At 35.8% G+C, this 25,774-nt stretch overlaps 3 protein-coding genes, 1 long non-coding RNA gene and 2 other non-coding genes across 11 annotated transcripts; 2 read left to right on the forward strand and 4 right to left on the reverse strand.

Moving 5' to 3' along the window:
- The first annotated feature begins 1,248 nt into the window (after positions 1–1,248).
- LOC142534031 (cytochrome P450 84A1-like) lies at positions 1,249–4,550 on the forward strand. The gene is made up of 2 exons (XM_075640962.1): positions 1,249–2,350; positions 3,682–4,550. The coding sequence occupies exons 1-2, from the start codon at positions 1,424–1,426 to the stop codon at positions 4,303–4,305; spliced, it is 1,551 nt and encodes a 516-aa protein (XP_075497077.1). The 5' UTR covers positions 1,249–1,423; the 3' UTR covers positions 4,306–4,550.
- A 1,110-nt stretch (positions 4,551–5,660) lies between these two features.
- Positions 5,661–9,883, reverse strand: LOC142534101 (protein FMP32, mitochondrial-like). 4 transcript variants are annotated; one of them, XM_075641161.1, is made up of 8 exons: positions 9,723–9,881; positions 9,447–9,625; positions 9,197–9,328; positions 9,006–9,065; positions 6,391–6,467; positions 6,262–6,318; positions 6,073–6,139; positions 5,661–5,969 (listed from the first exon to the last, which is right to left on the reverse strand). In XM_075641161.1, the coding sequence occupies exons 2-8, from the start codon at positions 9,600–9,602 to the stop codon at positions 5,850–5,852; spliced, it is 669 nt and encodes a 222-aa protein (XP_075497276.1). In that variant the 5' UTR covers positions 9,603–9,625; positions 9,723–9,881; the 3' UTR covers positions 5,661–5,849. The 4 variants fall into 4 exon arrangements, with proteins under 4 accessions (XP_075497276.1, XP_075497225.1, XP_075497318.1 ...); XM_075641110.1 differs by having other exon boundaries at positions 9,447–9,642; XM_075641203.1 differs by having other exon boundaries at positions 9,447–9,582; positions 9,723–9,878.
- Positions 6,474–8,851, forward strand: LOC142534389 (uncharacterized). The gene is made up of 2 exons (XR_012817041.1): positions 6,474–6,685; positions 6,723–8,851. It is a non-coding gene; the product is annotated as an uncharacterized LOC142534389 (long non-coding RNA).
- A 169-nt stretch (positions 9,884–10,052) lies between the features above and the next one.
- On the reverse strand, positions 10,053–10,125 carry TRNAK-CUU (transfer RNA lysine (anticodon CUU)). Its single transcript has one exon. It is a non-coding gene; the product is annotated as a tRNA-Lys (tRNA).
- Positions 10,126–11,064: 939 nt separating this feature from the next.
- Positions 11,065–19,466, reverse strand: LOC142534427 (zinc finger CCCH domain-containing protein 44-like). Of its 3 annotated transcripts, none has more exons than XM_075641433.1 (12): positions 19,231–19,466; positions 18,711–19,200; positions 18,452–18,531; positions 18,046–18,233; positions 16,340–17,501; positions 16,092–16,219; positions 15,422–15,481; positions 15,288–15,338; positions 15,042–15,112; positions 13,988–14,142; positions 13,659–13,727; positions 11,065–13,569 (listed from the first exon to the last, which is right to left on the reverse strand). In XM_075641433.1, exons 2-12 carry the CDS (start codon positions 19,118–19,120, stop codon positions 11,336–11,338), a joined length of 4,608 nt encoding a protein of 1,535 aa, XP_075497548.1. In that variant the 5' UTR covers positions 19,121–19,200; positions 19,231–19,466; the 3' UTR covers positions 11,065–11,335. The 3 variants fall into 3 exon arrangements, with proteins under 3 accessions (XP_075497548.1, XP_075497498.1, XP_075497441.1); XM_075641383.1 differs by having other exon boundaries at positions 13,659–13,733; XM_075641326.1 differs by having other exon boundaries at positions 13,659–13,739.
- A 5,145-nt stretch (positions 19,467–24,611) lies between these two features.
- TRNAE-CUC (transfer RNA glutamic acid (anticodon CUC)) lies at positions 24,612–24,684 on the reverse strand. The gene has a single exon. It is a non-coding gene; the product is annotated as a tRNA-Glu (tRNA).
- Positions 24,685–25,774: the final 1,090 nt, after the last annotated feature.

Consider the following 25,774-nt stretch of genomic DNA (forward strand, 5'->3'; position numbering starts at 1 on the left):
ATATATTATGAGCTTACTTGTATTTGGTTTTGAACAGTTGTTTAATCTTGAAATTTGCTATATTAATATAATAATATATATTATAAAAAAATTAACCAAACGATATTTAAAAAAATCAATTTTGATTTGTTGTTCTACAGGTAATCAACGCTACTTAACTTGCTTGCACCAAACAAGAAAGGACAACTCATTGGTTGAAGAATTTGACAATGATAGAAATCGATTAGATTAAAAATTTTGGGCAGATGGATCCATAACTTTGTGACGGGTTTGTTTCAACCTATCCGTGCAGGCACTGTCCGTTGCACGGGCAATGAACGGCCCGGATCACTCCACATGAGTGATCCGGGCCCACCTCCTGTAAAAAAAAAAAAAAAATTGGCTCGAAAAAATCTGAGCCGTTGGATCGACCCCTGCAGGCACTGCTGCAGGGGTGGGGTCGACCGAACCCTTTGTGAGATCGAATGTGATTATAACTTGGTTGAATTGAACCTATCTTAATTAATGTATCGCGCTAATTGAGTTAAGTTCAACAATCTATATTTATTCTTACTTCGTGAGGTTCGTGATTTTAATATTGATGGATATATTGATAGTTTTAATAAATATATCTGGAAGATGATCGAATATTCAACGATTCCAAATCAATCAAAATTAGTCTCTCATGAGACGGCCAATTCAACGATTATAAATATGAATATTTATTATATTTATTATTATTATTATTATTATTATTACATATGAGTTAAACCGTCTATGTTAATTATGGTATGTTGGTGAAACTCTTTTCAAAATATCAAAATATCTCGTAACTTTGTTATATTTCGGTTTGGAAAAAAAATTTCTCCATAAATATCCCTTAAATTTATATCAATTTCAGTATGATTTTGTAAATTAACTTAATTAAACTAAATTATGTAAAAATAATTATTTGCCACAAATATAAATTTCATTATATTTATATATTATTTTACACACGCAACACTACATCTAATAGCTAATGTATATAACGTTAAAAAAATATATTCGACTCAATATAATAAATCCGAGTCGATCCGGCCCGAGATCTCAGTTCAGACCTTTGAAAAATAATCTAAATATGGTTATTTATATAATATTTCAAACTTACCAATCCTTATTTTAATTATCTCATATTGAAAAATCAATCTTCATCCCAGTAAACCACAGTGGATAGAGATTTTTAGATTCATAGCTACGTTTCACAGGTTCATTCCTCCCATCTCCAGAGATCCGAGTTGGCCCGGCCCGCTTTCATAGTTGAGAGTACCAGTAGTGTAGGCTGCACCCAAGCTTCCACTATCTATTATCTATTATATAAAGCCCTCATACTAAGTAGCTCCATTAAAATTGCACTTCAATCTTTTTATCCCCAAACTCCCAAAAAATATTGATAGTTCAAGCAATGGAAAAGAAAATGATTACTATACTCCCAGCTTTAGAGGCTAAGCCTCTATTCATCTTCTTCATGATCCCTCTCCTTTTCTTGTTCATGTTCTTATCGAGATTTCGACGTAAACCCTATCCTCCGGGACCTAAGGGATGGCCGGTGATCGGAAACATGGGATTAACGGACCAGTTAACACATCGTGGGCTGGCCAAACTAGCCAAAAAATACGGCGGAATCCTCCACCTCCGCATGGGTATTCTCCACATGGTCGCTATATCGAGCCCGGACGCGGCCCGGCAAGTCCTCCAAGCACAAGATAATATCTTCTCCAATCGGCCCGCTACGATCGCCATTAGTTACTTAACCTACGACAGGGCCGACATGGCCTTCGCGCACTACGGGCCCTTTTGGCGCCAAATGCGCAAGCTGTGTGTGATAAAGCTGTTCAGCCGTAAGCGGTCCGAGTCGTGGGACTCTGTCCGGGATGAGGTGGATGACATGATCCGGACTGTGGTAGTCAACAGCGGCACCGAGGTGAACGTTGGGGAGATGGTGTTTGGTCTCACCAAGAACATAATCTACCGGGCTGCATTCGGGTCGAGCTCGCATGACGGCCAGGATGAGTTCATCAAGATTCTGCAGGAGTTCTCCAAGCTTTTCGGAGCTTTCAATCTTGCGGATTTTATTCCTTATCTGGGGTGGATTGATCCGCAGGGTTTGAACGGCAGGCTGACCAAGGCCCGGGATTCTCTTGATGGATTCATCGACTCCATTATCGATGATCACCTGAATAAAAAGAACTGTTCTGGTGATGATGAAAAGGATATGGTGGATGAACTGTTAGTTTTTTACAGCGATGAAGATGTCAAATTAGTTGCAGAGTCTGAGGATTTGCAGGGTGGAATCAAACTTTCAAGAAATAATATCAAAGCAATCATTATGGTAATTTTCCTTCATTTAGGATATATCTTCATTATTACTACCTTGGTTTGGTGTTCATGTTCCGAAAAATTTTGATCCCCTATATTTTTTGATAAATTTTAAACACCCTCTATCGAAAAAGTGGGAAAAAAACACCAATTCCACTGTATTCTTTTCAGGGTTTTTTATTATATCATATCGTCGCCAGCAAAACTTGGTTTTTTGAATTGGTAAATTATTTGAAGCGGTTGTTCGAGTTCCGTACGATACAAACCCTGGTTTCATTGCTATCGCGTGCTTTACGAATAAATCCTCTAAAAGTGGCCGAGGTGTTTGTTATTTAATACACAAGGTTTAAAAAAGTTTAACTAAATAACTCATACAAGTTGGATTAAATCTTGGGTTTTCACCATATTTTTTGGATAAGAAAAGTTTATGGTTGTTTTATTTTTCAAAATTATTTAATTCCTCTTCATTTCTCACTTAGTGACAATGACTAGTTGAAAATGTTGAAATAGAAAGACAATTATCACTTGATATTAGTAGGATTACTTGCTTAAATAATGACTATTTTAATTGTGGTTGGTGTTAGAAACCAAAACAAGAAACCTTCTTGTCTTGTGTATCCAAGGATGTCTCTTTCCTCACATTTCACTTTATTTTGGGGTACCAAAACCTAATGTTTTAATGATGCACGTGTTATTTTTTCCCTAAATTTATTAGAACTGAAAAAGAAACTTAGATGATATTAATTTATTTTATTCCAAAAATGATATTAACATAGGGTAAAATATACTCCTATTTTTAACTCTCGAATTGAGCGGATTTTTCTCATCTTGAAGCCTCGTCCTATGACTATTTCTGTTAGAATAATGAGTAAAATCTCATATGAAACGATCTCACAAACCCTATCGATATTCACAATAAAAAATAATAATTTTTAGCATAAAATGTAATACTTAAGAAGTAATACTTTTCATAGATGACCCAAATAAGAGATATGTTTAATAAAATGCGACTCGTGAGACCGTCTCACGTAAGTTTTTGTTTACAATAATTAATCTTCTAATCATAATTACGATGTTTCATGAATAATTGTAGTTTTTTTTTTTTTTTTTGAGCTGGGAAAAGAGTTTATTATTAACGAGTCTCGAACAACAAACTCCGTCTCAAATTTGAAACATTAATATAAGATGAACATAAACCATCGGCTGAATAGCTGTCGTTTACAAATAACAATATCACCCAATAGAAATCAATATTTATAGCAACAACGAAATCAAATTTTTATTTATGCAGTTTTAAAAATTAGGTGAACTGCTGATTGATGAATGACGTGTGAATGATGTCAGGACGTCATGTTCGGTGGGACCGAGACAGTAGCATCCGCAATCGAGTGGGCCATGGCGGAGCTAATGAGAAGCCCAGACGACCTGAAAAAGGTCCAACAAGAACTCACCAATGTGGTGGGCGTGGCCCGCAAAGTGGAGGAGCCCGATTTCGAGAAGCTTACCCACCTCCGCTGCTGCCTCAAAGAGGTCCTCCGCCTACACCCGCCCATCCCCCTCCTCCTCCACGAGACCGCCGAGGACGCCGTCGTCTCCGGCTACCACATCCCGGCCAAGTCCCGAGTCATAATCAACGCGTGGGCCATCGGCCGCGACGAGGGCGCGTGGGAGGACGCGGACGAGTTCAGGCCCTCGCGCTTCCTCAGGGAGGGTGTCCCCGATTTCAAGGGGGGCAACTTCGAGTTCATCCCGTTCGGGTCGGGCCGGAGGTCGTGCCCCGGGATGCAGCTCGGCCTGTACGCGCTGGAGATGGCGGTGGTGCACCTCCTCCACTGCTTCACGTGGGAGCTGCCCGACGGGATGAAGCCGAGCGAGATGGACATGGACGATGTGTTCGGGCTCACCGCGCCACGCGCGACTCGGCTCGTGGCGGTGCCGACGCCGCGGCTGCTCTGCCCTCTTTACTGACCAAGGAATCCGTTGAGGCACAGCGTGACGGCGCCAGGGGATCCCGCGCCGAGCAGATATGACGTTCACATTTATTATGTTATGTTATTATTACTTTTTTGTTTCTTTGGAAGCAAATTATTCCCACCAAAATGTTCAGCATATTTATAATTTCATGAATGTAAAGATGCATGCAAAATTTGAAAATTATTGTTTTTCTATATTTTCTTTTGAAATGGGAAATTTGAGTGCTGATTTTATTTTTATATCACGCATATTATCTTAATGTTTATATACCGTCTGATGAATTTCTTTATTCACGATTAGTGTTTAATTTTTTATATTATTGTACTGTGTTTTCTTCCGACAATGTACGGGGAAATATTTTGGGACATAAAATTGGTGTTTTCGAATGCAAAAAAAATAGTATGTACAACACACAAATATCTCAGACTTTATAATATATATATATATATATATATATATATATTAACTTATTTACATGTATGCGATGACATTAGGGATGGATCATCAACCAATTTGGATAACGAGAGAATCAACTTGCGTTTTAGGAGAGACCAGGCTTATAGCCCAATAGATATCACCCGTCAGATTAGTTCTCCCGTCCTTTGAGTCCTTTGAATTCGATCCCACTCCCCCGCGTGTGTTGCGTAAAAGAAAAAAAACTTACGTTTTAGGAAATAAATTAATCTAGGATGGATGTCAGAAAGAAAAGGAGTGGATCAAGTAAAAGGGTTTTGTTGGCTACAGTTTTACCACATAATATTTTAAGTGATTTAATACGACCCACCAAGCATGCATACCAATCGTTTGTGGTAGGTAACTTGCTAGAAACAATGTCACACAACACACGTCAAAAAAAGTAGGAGGGCTAAGAAAAATTGCTAAATATTATCAGGCTTGGGCACTTCTGACTAACAATATATTGCGTATCAAAAGTTGAAATGATACAATAATTAATTTGGTGTCTGATATTATCCCAAATATGCCTAACATTTTTATAAGAAAACACAACATAATTAATAAAAACTTAAAAAAAATTATGTTCATGCATCCCCATGGATGGATTATAAAAAAATATTGCTTAATAAGCAATACCATTCTAAAATTTATGATGTTGGATCATAGAATATTGATCTTGACAAAAAATTATATACATGATAAAATATGTATCACAAGCACCAAGGGGTCATAACTCAGTCGGTAGAGAAACCCGCTACTAACTCTTCTTCTGCTTCTCGTAAATCAAAGTAGTATTTACTACTCTTGAACTAAGAATTATTCTTTAATATTCAAGCATAGGCTCAAGTCTTGAAAAGGCTCACATGCCATTCTATGCGTACTGGTGAAAGAACAAACTATTGCAGTCTATATGAATTGAAATCTTGGATCTTTGAAACATGAATTACATCTATGTTCGATCAGGGTAACAATGTCAGTCTGTTTTTCAATCTTTTAGGCAGGGTAGTCAAGGATTTTATATATAAAAAAATCAGAATAAAATCCTTTCTCCTTGAAAAGTTGAACTAAGTTGCAATGCAAGCTTACATCAGAATGCGGATCACAGCTAGGCCAACAGCAGATACTGAGGCAAGCGTACCTATGCAGTACTTAATCACATCATATTTTGCTGCTTCCAATTGAGCCCGCAATGCATGAATTTCCTGAGACGATACAATATAACAGATTTTGATCAAATGGAAACTCTGAGGTTAAACAAACGACTAGTTAAACTGCTGAATTGCTTCACCAGTTATATGTACTCACTCGATCAAGTTTGTTAGTGAGGTTAGTTGTTTCTTGATTTTGATTGTTCAGCTCATCCCGAATTCTCCTGCATAATAGGAAAGATTGAACAAAGCATAAACAAATGGAAAAAAGACACCTGTATGTAGGTGGTATATTCTTCATCATTTGCCAGTAACTACTTCGTGCATAGTGATTAGGATAACTAACCCCCTCTCTAGATTAAGATCCAAACGCTGCCCAGCAGTAACTTTGTCGACTTCATACCTGAAACAAATCATTCTCAGATTAAACAATCAGAAATATAAGAGAAAGGTGACGGACATTTTTCCAACAGACCTTAGCTCACTACGCATCTTCTCTATATCACTCTTTAGTTTTTCTGTCTCGTGTTGCAATAGAGAAAAATGGTGGTCCTGCATTCGGTGTCAGACAAACCAAGTATAAAATCCAAACATTTTTACAAGGACGAGGCCCAAGTAGATAAACATAACATACATTAGAAAGCAAATACAGCAGAGGAAGAAAAAGACACCATCATTCCTTTGCAGTTTCCCAAACATGCGTAATCATTTACTCTGTGGTACAAGCACAAGCAAAATTCATGCTCAATAAAGAGAGAATTATACAACTAGTAACTACTATCAGTTTTTTGCTGCTTCTAATTAAAGAGATCTGATTTCAACACCCCATAATCCCACTCCAGTCCATTTCCCCGTGTTCTCCAAGGAGTGCAAAGTGTAAGAATTAAGGTAAATCAGCAGCCTAATTAAATGTCAGCTAATTTTCTTTCATACATTTTGCCTCACAAATTCTGATCATCTTTGTCTTTCTAAAACATTCAAAAACTAGTTAGTCATCTAAAAAATATTTCTTAGTAATTATCAAAGTTAAACATCATAAAGTTTTCAGTTATTGATCAAAATAAACCAAAAACATAACTTCCAACATCAAGTGATATAATCATATCAAGTTCATTGCACATTCAATTCCTATGATACAAGTGTATCCTCTAAAACTTGTGCCAGTAACTCTATAATGTTAGCATGAATCCTTCGTTTCATGAGTAGAACATACCGAGGCATCATATAGCCCAAGCAGGCCTGTTTTTGGGCAATATTAAAAAACATATGAAAAGCTTTAATATATTTTTGTCCACATGTAAGTTGTATTTTGTTATATTCCCACAATTTAACACAGAAAGAAACACGAGAACAGATCAAGAACACAAAACAGGTGTCCCCCTCTATGCATTTTATTGCCTTTCCTATTTTTTTCTAGTGTAAACCAATTTGATGCCTGGGCTTTTCTTTAATGGGTCTCAATTCATTTGGATCCATAAAATATTTTTTGGGCCAAAAAAATTTCTTCAAAAATAAAGAAGGAAACAATAATACGTTTTCCTTTTTCAAATAAGCGCATCATTTACAGTAAAGCACACACGATGCTGTTAAAGGTGCCCGGTGCCCCTCAGGTGCGAGGTTCAGCCAGACCTGGAGACACCCCAGGCTCAATGATATTGAAGAGGTGCTGATCAGGTCAGGCGTGAGAAGCTGCATAAATTTCCTGTTCATTATTTTCTTTTTTTCAATGTTCAGGATTTGAATAGTAAACTACTTCCCATAGCAGCCCTCCCTTGACCACGACCCTGCAACCAAAATCCATCGTCCGGAAACTTTGGCAATGGCGATGGCTACTAGCGACTCCAGTGAGTTTTAGGCGTTGAAGGATGATTATAGCTCTTTTTTCATTTATTTCATATTTATAGAAAATTCCTAACTATTGTGTTAGTCAAAATTCATTCATTTATCATTTAACTTCACATTTTTGCAAATTATTTGTGTTTTATTGACTTGAATTATGATTTTTGGGTAAAATTCATGCCTATTAATCTTAATTTAGTGGCTTGGTTCTTCATTTGAGGTTTACAAATCCTTGTTTATAACTAATTATCAGTTTATTGCTGAATTTAAAGTTAATGCACTATGTTTGAATATGATTCATAATCATTCAATATAAAATTTATGTCCTTCCATAAGTCTCATATTTGAAAAGCATGTGCCTCGGGCTCCAAGGCCACTCAATGCCTTGGTGGGCCCTACATCCTTAAGGATTATAAGCCCACGCTAAAGAGACTTCAAAGAAAAAAGAGTGAAAATATTTGACCAAAACGCAACCAGTTTCTGCCATTACTCACTCTTCACAAACCATCTGAAACTTTACTCCCAAACATTATGTCTAGAAGGCATGAAGAACAAGTAACTAGAACATGAAAGGTTGGTTATTGTTATGCATTTATGAATGTAACTAAAAGTCTAAGACCAAAGTAAGTCGGTCACCAGCAGTATCGTATAGCAGAAAGGATAATAAATATCCTAATCAATGCAAATTTTTTGGATTGGCTATCTGTTATGGATTAATTCGATCCTGTTGTATCACTTTTTCTTACATTGAGAACAGAAAGGCAGCTTTGGATCTTCCCGACTCCTAACACGAAGTTGATGTTTATCTGCCAAACTGCTATAATATTTTTCAGTAAAATGGATAAAAAACCAGAAAATTTGGGAAGTTGCCAACTTAACACTGTAATCAATAGAACCAACTACTCTCTCTCTCCTTTGGTCCTTCGGACATCAAAAAGAACATTCAAAGAAGTTCTAGGAGAATATATATAGTCTTGGTGAACAAAGCAAGGACCACAAAAAACTGTTGTAGTGTTGGCAGATAAGATGATCGAACCCTGCCCATTTACATAATGCACAAAAAGATGTCATTATGGAGTTCTTTTTTAGTGTAACAAGGTGAATACTCTGCCTTGAGGCAAGGAATTAGTATCTATAAACCAACTTTCTCCATGCCAAATATGTTACAAGAGAATAGCAACTAAATTACTACAAAATAACGAGAATTTCAATCAAAACAAGCCAAACATAAACAAATAATATGAGCCATACCTGAGAACTTTTAACTTCAGTCTTGAATTTAGACAAATTGGATTCCTGAGCCATCTCATTCTACAAAAAGAAAGTATTGCACTCCTCACAAACACATAGGCAGGTAATAAATAGTTTTTCATCCACAAAAGCAATAAAAATAAACCGTGGAATTTAAGAGGAACACCAAAATAACAAAGCGAGGGGCTCACTTGCTGCATTTGACCTTTGGAGACAAAGGAATGAGAAACATTCTCCAAGCTGTCGTTCAGGACTTCCGTCATAGCCGCGGTTATAGCCTCAGCTTGCTTGGACGGCAAGCCTTGCGCCTCCAATCTCCTCACCTGATCGAATCAACCAACCAATCAATTAATTAGGTCAAATACATCCAAAATGGGACAAAAATCACACCTCACGACAACATATAGAAAAACGTAAAAAAAAAACAAGTATTCAAATTACAAGAGCCAAAGTATCCACGAGGAAAAGACGTTTCCCATTGGATTTAAGAAGCTCGGACATCTGCCTTGATTCAAACCGGCGGCTCGAGCAGAACAACTGGATTCTGCTGGTTCCGGCCCCCAACTGCACGGCACGCCTACAAGCCGCCGCCGCCATCAAATAAACAATACAGCCAAAATCTGAGGCAAAAATGAATCTATTCCCAAAATTGGTCCGCGCAACGAGGCCAAAAAATAAGGCTAAAACAGCTATGAATTGCAGCAAAGAGATTATTACCGCTCAAATTTGCTGCACAAGCTAAGCTATGGACAAAGAGGAGAAAACTTTAAGGAGAAGCAGGGGAGAAATGGAGGAGTTGCTGATTCCTAGGAGAACGTGGGGATCGATCGATTGATGATTCAAGCGTTGGTTCCCCTGCTGGATATTGGAGGCTTATTTATTTATTTATGATTTCGATGAATAAAAAGAATTATTTAATTTTTTTAATTAAAAAAAATTACTAAAGCGCGTAAACGTCTTTTAAAAGCTCGATTGTTTGTTTTTGACGTGGTATAGCGCTTTTAAGTCAAAATTATTAAGATAAAATAGAATAGTGCAAACAATTAACGCCCACCGTGGGGCTCGAACCCACGACCACAAGGTTAAGAGCCTTGCGCTCTACCAACTGAGCTAGACGGGCTTCTTAACAGTTGGTTCCACCTATATATTTTAAATTGTACACAGACGAGACAGAAAAGTCAAATCCAAATTCGATAGAAAAACCATTTAAACTTTACGACATAAACTAAAATTTACAGTCTGGTCATGTGGTCCTCCATTTGCAATATCATTATCTTATAATAGTGAAAACATGTACAATTTTTGATTTTATGAAAGATAAAAAAATACGAATTCAACAAAAAATTTGCGGTCTTGCTAGGCTGATATTTTCATTTTTCGCAATTTTCATCCTATTTGGAATCCTAAAATCTGTATATGTAATTTACAATTAAAAAAAATAGAGATTAGTTTTTAGGGACTTACTGAGATAATAAAATTGAACTTACAGATTTACAACAAGTCAAACAAACATTGAACAGTGCAGTATTATCATTATGAAATTATATTATCAAGTGAAATTCAGTGATTGTTCAGGACTAAGAAGTGAATATCGTAGACTAAAGAGATGAATCCCACCAAAATTCGATAAGATCCGTACAACAATCAATCATTTACGAGCCAATATGAACTTATATTTTCGGACAAAAATCACGTTGTCAGATGAATCATATACCAAGTTTTAAAAATGTTGTTCATTGGACTTACAATTATAAAACTTTCCAGTAAATTCTAGGTCAAATGTCAAACTCTGTTATTGAAAAAAAATCGATAAAAAACCTCACTGTGATAGGTTACTTTTTTCATATCGGTTTCAATTACAAGACCAGAATTATCAATCAATATGATTTGAGTAATCTTATAGTGGTAAGGATCGATAGTTAACACTCTTAAAAAAGTGCTTGATTTTAGAAGAGAAACTCTTGAGTCTTTTGAAGAGGCGTGCCTTCAAAAAAAAAAAACAAAATCAAAACCAAAACCAAAAAAAGACTGAAACTTATTGTTATTATTACAGGATTGCTTCATCAAACGGGGAATAAGATTCACATCAATGCCAATACAATGAATGTGATACAAGTTGCTCAGGATTAGAGACCCAAAAATTCACAGCTTGAAGTTCTTCGACGAACAGAAAAACACATCCAATTTAACATCCGATTATTAATCATAAATATATATATATATATATATGTATCCAATAAATTCAGTTGAATTGTAGTACACTACTCATACATGATTAACTCTAGACTGTTGACAATACAGTACAAAATGTTGGGAGAACCAAATCATCATCACGGGTGTAGATAGTCACAGAATGCTCCTTTCTTGCAACGACCGCTCTCATAAAATTTACATACCCGCTGCCCTTTTGGTGGTGGCCTCGAATATCCTCCTCCTCCGCCACTACTACCACCGTATTGTTGCCTTCCCCACTGAGGCCTGCCTCTACCAAATCCACCTGGTTCACCACCTTGATATCCCCACTCTCGGGGGCTACTGTACATGCGCTGGCCATCCCACGGTAGGTTCCCATTAACTGGACTCAGATTTACGCCTGGATTTCCCCAACCTGACCCTGGGTTGGTCCCCCAACTGAGGTTTGTCATCCCCTGAGTTGGTCCTCCCAAGACAAGATTGACATTACCCTGCACGGTTACTAGATTAATGTTACCCTGCACCGTTCCCCAACCAGGTTCGTTGGACTCTGATCCTGTACCAAGAACCATAGTTGCACCAACCATATCTTGACTAGTGTTGACTGATGCAGGGGGGTGGAATTCTGATCCACCTTCACCGGGGTAAACCGGGGCATTAGTTTCTCCCTCACTGCTTGCTGATGAATGAACACTTGACCTCCTAAAAGAATCTAGGCCATCGATAAAAGATGATTCTACAGCTGGTTTGCATGGGAGAGAAGGCTGGCAAGCCAATTGTCTATCTCCTGTGGAGCTCAAGGCATCATTTTTTCCGGGATCATGCAAATGACTGAACTCGATTGAGCTAAAGCAATCATCTTTACAATCTTGAATCAACTCTTTTGCAAACTTCATGGCTGAAGTAGGAGAAGGGAAACCACCTTGTGATTCCATAGCATCAACTTCAGCCAATAAATCTGATACTGATTCCTCACCCAAAGCATCAAACTCAATTGGTTCGTTAAACATTGCAAGCCAATTAGGTACATTTGGCGGAGAAGCATGAGTAATTTGGCCATTATTTGAAGTGGTGGCAGTAACGTTATCACTTGTGACCTCCAGCGGTTTCAATGAAGATGGAGAGAGGAGACCAGAGTGCCATTCTTGCCCAGATGGTTTTGCCGATGCAGGGGAATATCCACACCAATCATCAGCTGCTTCAGGAATCTGCAAATTACCCCCCACTGGACCAGAAGAACTGCTCCAGCAAGGGCCTGCATTTGGCACAATAAAATTTATAAAATCATATTGCTTGGTTCCGGTGGCCTGATCTTCATTGTTAGACCTTGGCGTAGGACTTAATAGCTCAAGGATACTAGGGTTTTGCATGGGAACATCTAAATATACAGATTGCTGCACTTCAGCAGTCTCAACTACCCCAAGCTTGTCAATGGTCTTTGGTGCAACACAAGGCAGATTTGGTACATTTGTACTCCGATCCTGTTTGATCGACTCCATTGACTTGGATACAGGTGCAGAAGTGGATTCCAATTCCATTGAGCTCAAATCACCAGGTAGAGTCCTCATGTTTTCTTCAGAAGACTGACCTGCTTGGCACCTATTGTTATACTGATTTTGAAACTCGAGACCACTAGTTATCTGTTTTTTATTTAGCCCACTTGAAGCATTTTCCCCATTGTGTGGATCTTGGCTTCGATCTGGAAGAGCTGCACATGAGGGATGGGAACTGCGTACTTGGACATTATCTGCACTAGAACTATCGTCCTTGAGAAAATCCCAGGCTTGTGGATGGGAAGTACCAGAGGCATCTGCCCTTACAGATCCGATGGTGTTTCCAGACAAAACATTTGAATTATCATACAAAGCCATCCCAGTTTGGTTACTATCACTAACGGTCCCATTTACACCTCGGTCACCCCCAGTAGCCCCCAGATCCGGCGATTCTCTCGAAAGGTTGTACGGAAGATCTGATGCTCCATGGAATTGCCTGTTCAAAGCATCGGTAAGAAGTAACGAGTCGTATTGCTCGTGATTTGTCCATATCCTCATATCATGTGGAAATAGACCAGTCGTATTCCACTTCCGCAGCTGCAACATGGCAAATGGTCCTTGAATTTTACCATTAGGATCACGATAATGCCACAATTTCTCTGTTTCAATATTACTAGCAGGTGGCGAGTTTCCCACGGAGTGGCTGGCAGTAGAAGTATCCAATCCAATGGACCTAAGCATGGCTTGAACATCCATACCGATAGTTGCCGAATTAGCAACGTTGACTTGATTCATGCGTATATCTGAACCATGCGATCCATTTGCATCTACGCTTTCTATCACTTTATCCTGCATCTGGATAGACCCCTCTCTTTTCCCTGGAAAAACGTACCAAAAAGATTTCAGATTAAATTTACCAGGAATGAGAGTTTTCAGTAACCTATCAATCTGTTATTTTTACTCTCACCTTTTTTATCAGGAGAAATAGGGTTCCGTCCATTTCCTGTAAATTTAGAGGATTTTGGCCTCAATTCATCTGCATCTGCATCTGCATGATATGATCAGTGTAATGGAGTACTGAACCTTTTCTAATGAGATAAATTTGCTGAAGTAAAACTATTGTTGGCCCACCTCCCTTGTATTCAAGAGTTAAAAATAAAATGGTTTCTAGCATGGCAAGCGAAGCAAGGGTCAAAACTTCAAGATCTCCAGTGCTCGAAATCGCATATTTCGAGAAAAACGTTTTCCTCGAAATAAAATAACTGTTGGAAAGAAGCAGCAACATAGAGAATTTACCTTTTCTAGAGTTATCAGCACTTCTGACATCTTCCTCTGATTCATATGCTGGACTCATTTTTGGATCATCGTGTACAACTGGAATTTCAGCAATTCTGCGCTGTCGCTCCTCAGGTGACTTTAGCAGCTGTAATTTGTGAACATATTCTCTGAGAGTGAAATTAGTCAAGGGACTCCACGAAAATGCACTAGTTGTCATCATAGTCATGCAAGATATATAGAGAAAAATAAAGAAAATGAACAAATTCCAATCTAATTTTGTTATATAGGTATTGAAAGAACTTGAACCACCAGACGCCTTCAGTCCTATCACATTCATTTTCTCAAGGACTAAACTCAGGAGGAGGAAAACAAATAAGAGACGGACAAATATGTTACAAAACTATATTAATAAACACACACAAAAAAAAACGGAGATCGTGCTGCTGAAAACCCTGAGTTCCCAATCAAAACATCTTTATCATAAATAATGGAACTATATCAATAAAAACGCGCGCACACACACACACAAAAACGGAGATCATGCTGCTGAAAACCCCGAGTTCCCAATCAAAACATCTTTATCATAAATAATGGCCAACAGGGACTACATCATAAATAACATTGTCATCACCGACACACAAGCTTCAAAAATGCAATAAGCCAACGTATCCAGCTGAGCTGAACAATAGACTGACCGAATGTTTCTCAGATAAACCATCTTAAAAATTTTAAATAGTTGGTTCACAGTTCAAATATAATACTGATCGGTGAAAATATAGAAACGATTAAAAGACATGTGGCTTAAACAGTCTTTATTTCTCTTAATTCTTGAAATTATATTCCCTAAGGCTACCATATCAGCTAGTTTAAAAAAAAAATACACTAGGCATATTCTATACTTTTTCAATGCTGATTCATTTTCACAATTAAGGTTAAATAGAGGATTCAATAATTGGTCCAGAAGATAAATAACTGTGAAAAGAAAGATTCTCTAATGACTCAACCAGTATGATGGCACTCGCTACTTTAGGTTAACCACAAATTCTAATGACGAAATACTAAAAAAGGATATTCCTTCTTATGCCCCTTCTCGCTAGCTCGATCTCGAAGATGATTTAGCCGCAATATTTCAGCCTCCAGCAACTACATTTCAATAAAAACCAGAATCATAACTAATGAAACCAAGAAACTCCGGAAAATGGAAATAAAAAAGGTAGTTCTTTTCTTTTTTTAAAGGCAAGAACTCAAGTATTTCAGGAAAATCACGCAAAGCTTGTGCACCAACTTCAAGTTGGGCAAAATATATCAACAGACTCACGTCATTGAGCCTGACTTGTTGGAGTTCCATTGCTTTCTTTTGCACCTCACCCTACAGTTAATTAAAATTATTAGCAACCAAAGATATACATTGCTTTAGGACGAACTCTAAACAACATCAGGAACTACACTTACGACAGTGAACTGTTTCACAAGCCCACATCTAATGCTTTGGCGTAACCGTCTGCATTCATCCTGAAATCCAAAAAAAAAAAACCATGAAACTGAAACGTAAATGTCTAAAAAAAGACAAATACGGAAGGACAGTTCAAAAGTCTCGATGGCTCAAGAAATAAGTCTATTTGGCATTGTCTAGAGGCATACAGGATTCATCAGAAAATATAAGCGTGTCATCAATATAATCATTGCAAACCCAATTTAAATATGGAATATACTCATACTGGTGACTTTACACAATATGCTGGTATAATTGAGACATGAGTACTACCGTAGAAATATTGACATTTTCACCAACACTGATCTTGAATAAAAGATTGATTCAGATTTCAGTCTTCACAGCAAGATTAAGAGATATCTACTAGACTGATTCATTATGAATGATAACAAACTAAAAGCAATTTTGTATCTGCATCATTAACAATGGACGACACCGAGTCCTTTTAGAGATAAATCAGTAATAGGAATCCAGAAACATTAATTACTCCAGATTCCCATACTCTCTAATTTATCATTTATATACTAAAAAGATATGGCAAATAAGATTTATCAGATTTCAGAAGCAGCTAAGTCAAAAAGTAACCTAAGATATATTTGAGAAGTTCCTGAATACAGTGTCTCGAGTTACCTCAGTGACAGCTGCATTTGAAATAGCATCCAATGATACAACCTCTTTCTTGTTTAAGTTTAAAACTTCAAGCATGATATCTGTTGTTTTATCACCAATTTTATATGGTTCAGCCACCTTACTAGTACCTGAACTCCAAAGAAAAATACAAACAGATTCAGGAAATTTTAATGGGCATCTAAGCTGGTAAAAAACGCTCAAACAGAAAACAGACAGGCTAAAGCATGAAATTATAGATTCATTCATACCTACAACTTGGACAAGCCTATAAATATCTTGCTTCTGATCACAAGCAGATATTCTGATTCTCGCAATTGAGCCAACGACCTTATCATGGAAGTTATCCCTATCTTCAATTAGATTCTCCAGTAAATTACGTCGCAAACAGATCAAGTTAATGTTGTGAACGTCAATTGCAGCATATTCATTTAGCTTATTTAGCGGTGCTCCATCCTCACTTTTTTTACGGGTTTTTCGCTTTTTATTGTTAGTTGTTTTCAACGAACTATAAGTGTTTCCATCAACCTCTAATTCGCTTGCAGTAGAATCAACAAATCCGGCTGGAATAAAAGAACTTGGACAATCATCCTTTGTAAGAAAGTGATATTCAAGAAGCTGTAGCATTTCAATGTGACCAACACGCTGCTTTCCAAATAGATTTTTTAGCATATGATCGCAAATAATTTGGCCTTTTTGACGAGGATCTCGAAGGTTGTTTCTCTTTACATAGTCAAGCAATAGCGTCTGCACATCGAACTGCGACAGAAGAGATATATCACCGTTTTTCATGTGCCCCACAAACTCCAAGAGCTCTCTAGATGCCCATTCAGTGTTTTTCACAATTTCCGGTATCTCTATATCTTTGTGTCTTTGCTTGTCTGCTTCTTTTCCAATGTCAGGGTTATCTGTATCTCCGCCAATGATTTGATTGTTTTTATTTTTCTCCTTCTCCATCACCACCTGGTCAAAGGCGTTTTCAGAGCCAGAAACTTCACCAGTACTTGGTCTGTCAGTGTTCTTGTCAAATCCTGGCTTGTCTGTATCTTTGCTCACGTTAAGCTTACAAGCACCCACAACACTTTCCCCTTCGTCACTGTTTAGTTTCTCCACTTGGTTCTGGATACTTGATGCAACCAAGCTTAACTGATTATTTTGCAACAAATTCATCTCTTCACGGGGTTTACGCAATTCCGAATGTACAGAACTCATGTAAGATATAGCATTTCCATCATGGGCAGAATGATGCGTGTTAATTGATCGAGGCTTGGAAGCCACTGCATGTGTACCATTCCAAGGGCTTTTAGCTTGTGTGAGTTCGCCCAGTGTTAACGATAACTTGTCTTTCAAGCACGTCCAGTATACCTTGAAGAGATACTCCCAGCTAGTTTTGTCATCAAAATCCACTTGAACCTGTGTATATTAATTTCAGAAGGGTAGTTAGCATAAGTTATAACTTCAAATGTGTCCATAAGAATGCTATTTATATTTAATGTCATAGTCAGTGAGTCCCAAATCGTTGCAACTGTAACAGAACATGTAATCTTGACAGTATGCTGAAAATCCATTTTCTCATTAATTATAGGGTGTTTTCAATCTAAAAAGGTTAAATTTATACAACTCCAAAAACAGCTCGATCTCTATATTCTAGATATGGAAAAATCAAATAACACAACAGATCCTATTACAACAATTAGTATGTGGCGAATACAAGTATGAATAGCATTTAAAGAAAAAAGTTATTCAAAGATACGCTCTCTTAAATCTACAATAGATGTGAATGATGACAAATATGGCGCCAACGGTATATCTATGATTTTTAAATATTAAATATAACAGAAATGACTATAAACTTGCACAATAGCAGCACAGGGAATTGGGATGCACAATAAAAGCACGTGAATTAGGAGAAGCAATTGTTGAAACTTGATAATGTTCAATTGAAAAGTATGCATACCGCATCTTCATTTGCCTGGTCTTTATTCTCAATCAGCATGATTGTCTTCAGGCAAATTGTGCAAAATCCTTTGTTGCCTCTCACAGACAAGTAGTCTGTGTCTCTAGCACATCCCTTGCACAATGAATAGGTGCAAGTGTAGCATATGTAGTGAGAAGGCTTCTGACATGTGCTACATATGTGCCAACCTGAAAATATGAGCACCATAAGAACTTAGCAAGGGCAGAGAAAGAAATCAATGAAATGCATAACCACAGACAATCAAAATCTGTGTCAAGTACAATTAATCCAAATATAAAGCCACAAAAGAAGCCAAAAATACAGAATAAACTCCAAAAATGAGAATTCAACAGAAATGTGACATCAACAAGCGATGACCTACGAGAACAAAGAAAAAGAGACATACCACAATTCCACTTGGCTTTCGAGCGGAAAAAGGCTTCATCCCTCTTAATGCACGCTGGATGATATGCTTTCGGACAGCCCCTGTGCAGTAAAATAGAGATTCAATGCAATAGACAGCAAAGGTCCCAACTTAACATTCTCAAAGAACTTATATGACAGGAAAGACACATTTTCTTCAATCAAGAAAAAATTAACATAAAACGATCAAAAAGTAATATTTGAAAAATCGCTAAAAATGTTCAAATGTGAATGAAACTCACTTGCGATCGCAAAGCACCAGAGAACCCCCATCGAAACAGATAAAGCAAACATCTTCCTCCTCATCCTCCTGTTTCTTCCGCTTAGGAGGAGAAGGCCTCTCCGCCAGTTGCCCCTTCGATGGTCGTCCTCTTTTCTTCCTCTTATCCGCGGCACCGATCACCACCACGTTCGTCGGCACAACCGGAATTTCCGACGTAGGTACATGATTCACCACCGTGGGCGGCTCCGAACATCCACCCACCGCCGTCGGGACATCAGTCAACTGAGACGCGCAGGAATCTCGCCGAATCTCCGGCAAAGACACCGAACCGTCCACCCCTACCTTACGTCGGAGGGAAACATCATCTTCATCATCGCTAAATCCTTGAGTCTGAGCTACAGCAGCTAACAAGGTCTCTATGTTCTCCATAAAAACCTAACAAAACAGAGAAATCACAACCAAGAAATCCACCTCCAGCTGAACCCACAAAAGATCATCGATCAGGGAACCTCTTTACAAAAGATCATCGATCAGGGCACCTCTTTTTGGCCAGAATCGAGATACCCAACTCGAGAAACAAAGAAAAAAGACGGTAGAGATATAAGATTGGCAAAAGGCCAGAAGGGTTAGGGATGTGCTCAGTCCTTTTTCATCTGCAATAATCTGTAACGAAGAAAAAAAAAATTAATTTTGCTGTCAAATAAAAAAACAATAAACAAATAATTTCGGCGACGAGTGGATTTTAGTGTAAAAATGGAGGGCTCCCACTCGCAGCCCATCAAGTGTCGGATGCAATAACATTACATACATGTGGGGCGAATGAGTTCCAGGAGTCAAACACCGAAACGCGGTAAAGAATTGGGGAACACGTGAATGGGGGCTGTGGGGTCCCCTGAAATTGCGTTGTGTTGCCTTTTCTTTACTTTTTAGCACTCTTAGAAGGCTGCGGTAGCAGCCAGCCACCATGCGGAGAAGTGGGAACTTGGACCTCTCCAGCCATTTATGGGCTACAACGAGAGCAAAATCCCTTTCCTTGTTACTATATGATTTGATATCAACGAACCATATTAAAGTTTCATACTATAACATGATTTGAATCAACCAGATGTGTTGACATGATCGGAGATTTGTGGTGAAATCATTATGTATTATTTTGTCGTATTAGATTTTAAATCATGATCGCGACGAATTAAATAGAGAATAACATGGTATTTATGAAATAGATACATATCACTCTGTTGTAACCTTTTATTTATAAAATGAAAAATTTATCAAATTCCAGCTTTTATTTAAAACCTTTTCATGTAGTAACTAGCTAGTTTAGTCGAAGCATGGTGTAGAGTTTTTAAACATAGCCTAGGGTTTTAATAAATCCGGGTAATCATATGTTTATGGTGAAATCATTATGTATTATTTTTTTCTATTATTGCAACGGGTTATACAAAAAAAGTGGAATGATGTTTATGGGATTTAGGGAGAAAAAATAGATACATATCATTATGATATAACATTTCATCTATAAAACAGAAAATTTGTCGAATTTGAGATTTTATTTTATAGATTTTCATGTAGTAACTAGTTTAGTCGAAGTGTGCGGAGGGTTTTCAAATCTAGCCTAGGGTTTCAATAAATGGAGATAGAGATATGCTTATGATGAAATCATTATGCATTGTTTTGTCATATTTAGATTTTAAATATTGATTGGAGCGTTTGAGTAGATTTTTTTAAACCTAGCTAATACAGGGTTTCAATAAATTTGGATGAACATATGTTTTAGTAATATCATTTTTGTATTGTTTTTCGTTTACGCATTAGCATATTACACAGAAAATAACATGAAATTTCACGGATTTACGGAGTACATGAAACATTTATATACAAATCGTAAAAATATCTGGTTTATCGTACTAGAATACTCATTCCTGTTTTGAAAACTATTGTGGTTTTGTGTGTGATCATTGCAGGTTATATACACAGGAGGCTCAGATGCACAAGGTGATGCGTCAACTAGAGGAGTCGTTTTTGAGTTAGTTATGCTTCGTGTATTTGTAGCCGACTTGAAAATTTCGTTGGGAAATGTCTCGTGTATTTGTAGTCGATTTGAAAGTTTTGCATGTTTCATTTTGTCATGGTGATTTGTTTGCATTGTAAAACTCAATAAAGATGTTTATAAGTTGTTATATATGGTATTATGTATGACATTATATTATGCATTGGGTGCTACCGTATTATATATCTATAGTATTTCTTGTGACAGGTGGCGCGTTTCTCATACGTCTTGGTTATGTCAAAATTTTTATAGGACCAAAATCGAAACATTAATGTTTACACTTTTTTTTTGTTTACTTTAATTTAAACCTAATCACATGATAATTAAACATTAATAAGATGCCAGGAATCACATATGTTTAGCCGTTGTGAGCTTTTGACACCTTATGTTAATTAACTGAGTAGGTTTCTTGTGAGACGGTCTCACGAATCTTTATCTGTGAGACGGGTCAACCCTACCGATATTCACAATAAAAATTAATACTCTTAGCATAAAAAATAATACTTTTTCATGGATGACTCAAATAGATAACCGTCTCTTTTGTAAAATTTTGAATTTAAAAACTTTTTCGTAAAAGTTTTATCTCATGCAAAATTACTAGTTTCGCTCGACGTAAAGTTCGGCGCACTAAAACATTTAGTAGTCCCACACGATGGAAATACTAACAAGAAAAGTGGAAATTTTTGGTCAAAGTGTTGAATTGTACGGGTAAAGTTGTGCGAGTTATCAAAATAGATTAATTAAGCGGAGATGATTGTTTTGATTATCGAATTAATTAAGGGATGGTCAATTTGATTATTGACACAATTCGTATAGTAATTCACTTGTTAATACTTGGAAATTAAGCTAACATATATAATTTGAAATCGATCATTTTGACCAAAGAAATGAAGTTTCGGAAATAGCGATAATTAATTTAAAATCATTTTGTCGTCCTACTCTTTTGTAATATATAATTTGTAACCAGATAATCATATTTTTCAAAGTGCAATTTATGTCTTGGTCATTTAAAATGCTTTCACTAAATTTTTCAATAATAACTTCATGGTTCGGTGAAAAGAATGCAAAAATCTCATGAGACAGTCTCACGAATCAATTTCGTGATACGTATCTTTATTTGGGTTAAATATGAAAAATTTTATTTTTAATTCTAAAAATATTAATTTTTATTGTAAACATGGATGTGTTTGACCCGTCAAACAAAAAAAATCAGTGACAAGAAAAAATATTAAACGTAAAAAATGTACCATATACTCAGAAAATTGAAAAGAATCTTATACATTTAAGACAGATGAAATATTATTATAACATATATTATATACCAAAATAAAATAGAAAATGGATGATAGTCGCTTATTTTTTAAAAAAGAAAAAAATATATATTTTATTTTCAAACTCTGATGTTGAGGTGAACTGGACTAAAAAAGGATGTCCCTTTGTCAAGCTAACAAATATACATTAATATATATTTTTATTAAAACTGCATGAATGAAACCCATAAGAAATAGTAAAATATAGCTAAAAGGACAGAATTATACTTTAATTAATATGCATTAACAATAAATTGTTGAGGCTAAGGTCAACGAAATCGACCAAAGAAAAATGGTCTACGGATATGTATTTGGATCTTAAATAATTTACAATTGAGTAGGTCTATTGTGAGATAGTCTCACGAATCTTTATCTGTGAAACGGGTCAACCCTACCGATATTCACAATAAAAAGTAGTATTCTTAACATAAAAAGTAATATTTTTTCATGGATGACCCAAATAAAAGATCTGTCTCACAAAACATGACCCGTGAGACCGTCTCACACAAGTTTTTGCTTTTACAATTACAGAATTTGGGATTAAGATTTAATATAATACATGTCGTTTTTTAGTTATATTTATTTAAATATTATTTCATTCGATTTTCATTTAGTTATTTTTATTGAAAAACGATCAAAACATAACATTCAAGTCATATTATCATTTGAGATTAAGATGTTAAATGTCATTTTTCCTTAAAAATATAATGTATCAAAATCCTAGTTAGTCAGACAAATATTATTTTTTGGATTTTCATTTATCTATTTTTTTTCCTTGATTGTAAGAAAATGTTAAAAATTTTGAAATTTGAAATTATAGATTTTTAACAAAGGCCAACGAAAAATAGATTTCACGCCGAAATTAATGATTTGGTCGTATTATAATTTTCCTAACATTGGCTTTGCACATGGGCATGCATGCATATTTATGATGGTTGGCCAAATAATTTATTTCTGCGTACTTTTACTAGTAATAATATAATAATTATGTACACAATATATAAACTTGTTTGATTTTTCACACAGATTTAAAAAATCAGTAGAAAAATAAATTTATTATTTAATTCATTCAATAAATATTACATGATTTCCAAAATTTTTAAGGGGTATACAGGTAAAAAAATAAGAAAAAAAATGCTATTAAATTTAGAAAGTGAACCATATATTCGAGACAATTGAAAAAGAAAATAAAAAAATATATAATTGAGTTAAGTGAGTAATATATTATATTATATTATATTAGCATGCACATGTGTTTCATGTATAAAATAATATACAGATATAATGTATGGCATATACATAATATATTTATAATTTTAAAGTATTTCGATTTAAATGTGGTAAAATATTAAAGAAAAATTACCAGAACATTATATATTTTACCACAAATTGTGTGACGGTACATAAAAAAATTAATAATTATATAATTTCTATTTAATATAGAGTGTTCATGTTTTAATATAGTAAAATATTATAGGCAAAAACTTGTGTGAGACGGTCTCACGGGTCGTATTTTGTGATACAGATCTCTTATTTGGGTCATCCATGAAAAAATATTACTTTTTATGCTAACAGTATTACTTTTTATTGTGAATATCGACAGGGTTGACACGTCTCACAGATAAAGATTCGTGAGACCGTCTCACAAGAGACCTACTAAATATTATAAAAGTTAAAAGTGTGCATAACTGCATTAAATAAAAACATAGTCAACTTATTAAAGTTTTGCCGCTTTACCAAAAATCGTAACAATCTATGACAAATCGATAATGCAATTCAAAATTTTGAATAATATATTATCTTAAATATCATATTTCAATCGTTCTCTGGTATTTATTACCTCAGCTGACCAATGCAACCGTGGATATTAGTTAGGACGTTAGTATTGACTATTGAGTTTGCTTTTATAGATCCTCCATAATCCAACACGCGTTGCTCTATCTTTACCACTTTTACAAACAAAATCTGCTTTTTCTTTATTTGTTTCAACACTGAAGTTTGTTTGTTTTCTTTTAAAAATTTCAAAAGACACGTCTGAATAAATAGATTGGGCATTCTAATCTCTGAAATTAGTGCTACATTTATTTTTAAAAAAGTAGGTCTCTTGTGATACGCTCTCACGAATCTTTATCTGTGAGACGAGTAAACTTACCGATTTCACAATAAAAAGTAATACTCTTAGCATAAAAAATAATATTTTTCATGGATGACCCAAATAAAAGATTCGTCTCACAAATTATGACACGTGAGATCGTTTCACATAAGTTTTTGTTTTTTTAAAAACGATATTCGTTTGCTAAAATGCTACTATGGGATTTTTTTAAAAGAGACAGAGAGTAAGTATTTTTTTAAAAAAAATTCTCACAAGGTATAAATGTGGGTCGGAAGATGGGCCCATGATTTTGTGGGCTCCATCATTTGGACAACACCATATAATTTGTCAGAAATATAGGTAAAAGAAATGGGTCAATTATAATTCTGGACTCTATAAATGAGGCAATGATTTATGGGCCTTAACAATTGCCGGGCCCGAAGTACTTTACTGTTGGAAAAAGTTAATTTCCGTTGCCGGGACTTGAACCCGGGTCTCTCGGGTGAGAGCCGAGTATCCTAACCAACTAGACTACAACGGAGTTCTGATTATGATTTACTTAATTTATATTTCCATACGTATAAAATTTAAACAGGCCAAGTTAAAATGGTGAGGAGTTTCGAGTCTTATGTTTTAAAAATAATCTCGATCTCTTCAATTTCAATGTGCACCACCGGTGAAAAATGCAGCTACTTCTCTAGAATTTTGTTACCTGCCTCGAATTTTCCCGAAATTTGTTATGTACGAGGATTAGCATCGCTTTCGAATGTAATTCTTGTTGGAAAATTTCTTCAAACTCAGACAATTACGCAAATAGTTTTCAGACACCATTTGAAATAAATATTTGACCAATATGATTTCAACTGCTTTCTTAGTGCTCGGTAGATATATATACCTTGACAAATAGATGTCACAAGATTCCTATTATATATATAACCTAATTTATAAAAATTGTGGTTGAAATCCACATAAACACATCAATGTCCACTAATGTCCTTTTGGTTCTTGTATGACTTTTTGTGGAGATTGAGAGCGAAAAAATGTCCAAAAGAAATATGTATGCATGATTCAAAAGTCTCTTCCAAATGAGTAAGATTGAAAGCAGTAAGATTGAAAGTCTGAATGTCAAAAAAAATGTGTACGCATGTCTCAAAAGTCTAAAGTTGAGACAACGCATATATATTCCGTTCAAAATTGACGGATGCTCAATTTTGTTTTCTCTTCTTTATTTGTTTTGTATGAGTCATTATACGATTTGATTTGTCGACTTCAAATCTTTGTTACATTCTCTCACTTGACTCATATATAATTCGACATTCAAGTAGGAGAAAACAAAATACATGAATAATGAAGATAAGTTTTCTAGAAGCGAGTATTATCTTTTATGTACCACAATACACTATTTCTTCCAAAACTATATTGCTTAATGAATAAATCCTATGTTTATTCGATGTTTAATTTTATTGATATTTTCTCAAGATAACTGAATGTGAGAAATATCATATCTGAATGAATTTCATAAATCAAAAAATGTATATACCATGAAATCTTTTAGGAATTAAATCTATAATTAATTACTATATGATACTTAAACATCTTAATTTACATGCGTTTAGGTCAAGGATCATCAA

Source organism: Primulina tabacum, chromosome 1 (genome assembly GCF_025594145.1).
Source record: "Primulina tabacum isolate GXHZ01 chromosome 1, ASM2559414v2, whole genome shotgun sequence".
In the NCBI taxonomy this organism is placed as follows: domain Eukaryota; kingdom Viridiplantae; phylum Streptophyta; class Magnoliopsida; order Lamiales; family Gesneriaceae; genus Primulina; species Primulina tabacum.

Excerpts from the sequence above, each read along its gene's own strand:
- LOC142534031 (XM_075640962.1), top strand. The coding sequence starts at position 1,424 with ATGGAAAAGAAAATGATTACTATACTCCCAGCTTTAGAGGCTAAGCCT. Across the intron at positions 2,351-3,681 it reads ATATCAAAGCAATCATTATG|GACGTCATGTTCGGTGGGAC; the intron begins GTAATTTTCCTT and ends GAATGATGTCAG.
- LOC142534101 (XM_075641042.1), bottom strand. The coding sequence starts at position 9,602 with ATGGCGGCGGCGGCTTGTAGGCGTGCCGTGCAGTTGGGGGCCGGAACC. Across the intron at positions 9,329-9,446 it reads TCGTGGATACTTTGGCTCTT|GTGAGGAGATTGGAGGCGCA; the intron begins GTAATTTGAATA and ends TGATTCGATCAG. Across the intron at positions 6,319-6,390 it reads AAGATGCGTAGTGAGCTAAG|GTATGAAGTCGACAAAGTTA; the intron begins GTCTGTTGGAAA and ends GATTTGTTTCAG.
- LOC142534427 (XM_075641326.1), bottom strand. The coding sequence starts at position 19,120 with ATGGAGAACATAGAGACCTTGTTAGCTGCTGTAGCTCAGACTCAAGGA. Across the intron at positions 15,482-16,091 it reads CAAATGCAGCTGTCACTGAG|GATGAATGCAGACGGTTACG; the intron begins GTAACTCGAGAC and ends TTTGGATTTCAG. Across the intron at positions 14,143-15,041 it reads GAGAAGGGGCATAAGAAGGA|TCTCAGAGAATATGTTCACA; the intron begins ATATCCTTTTTT and ends GACTAATTTCAC.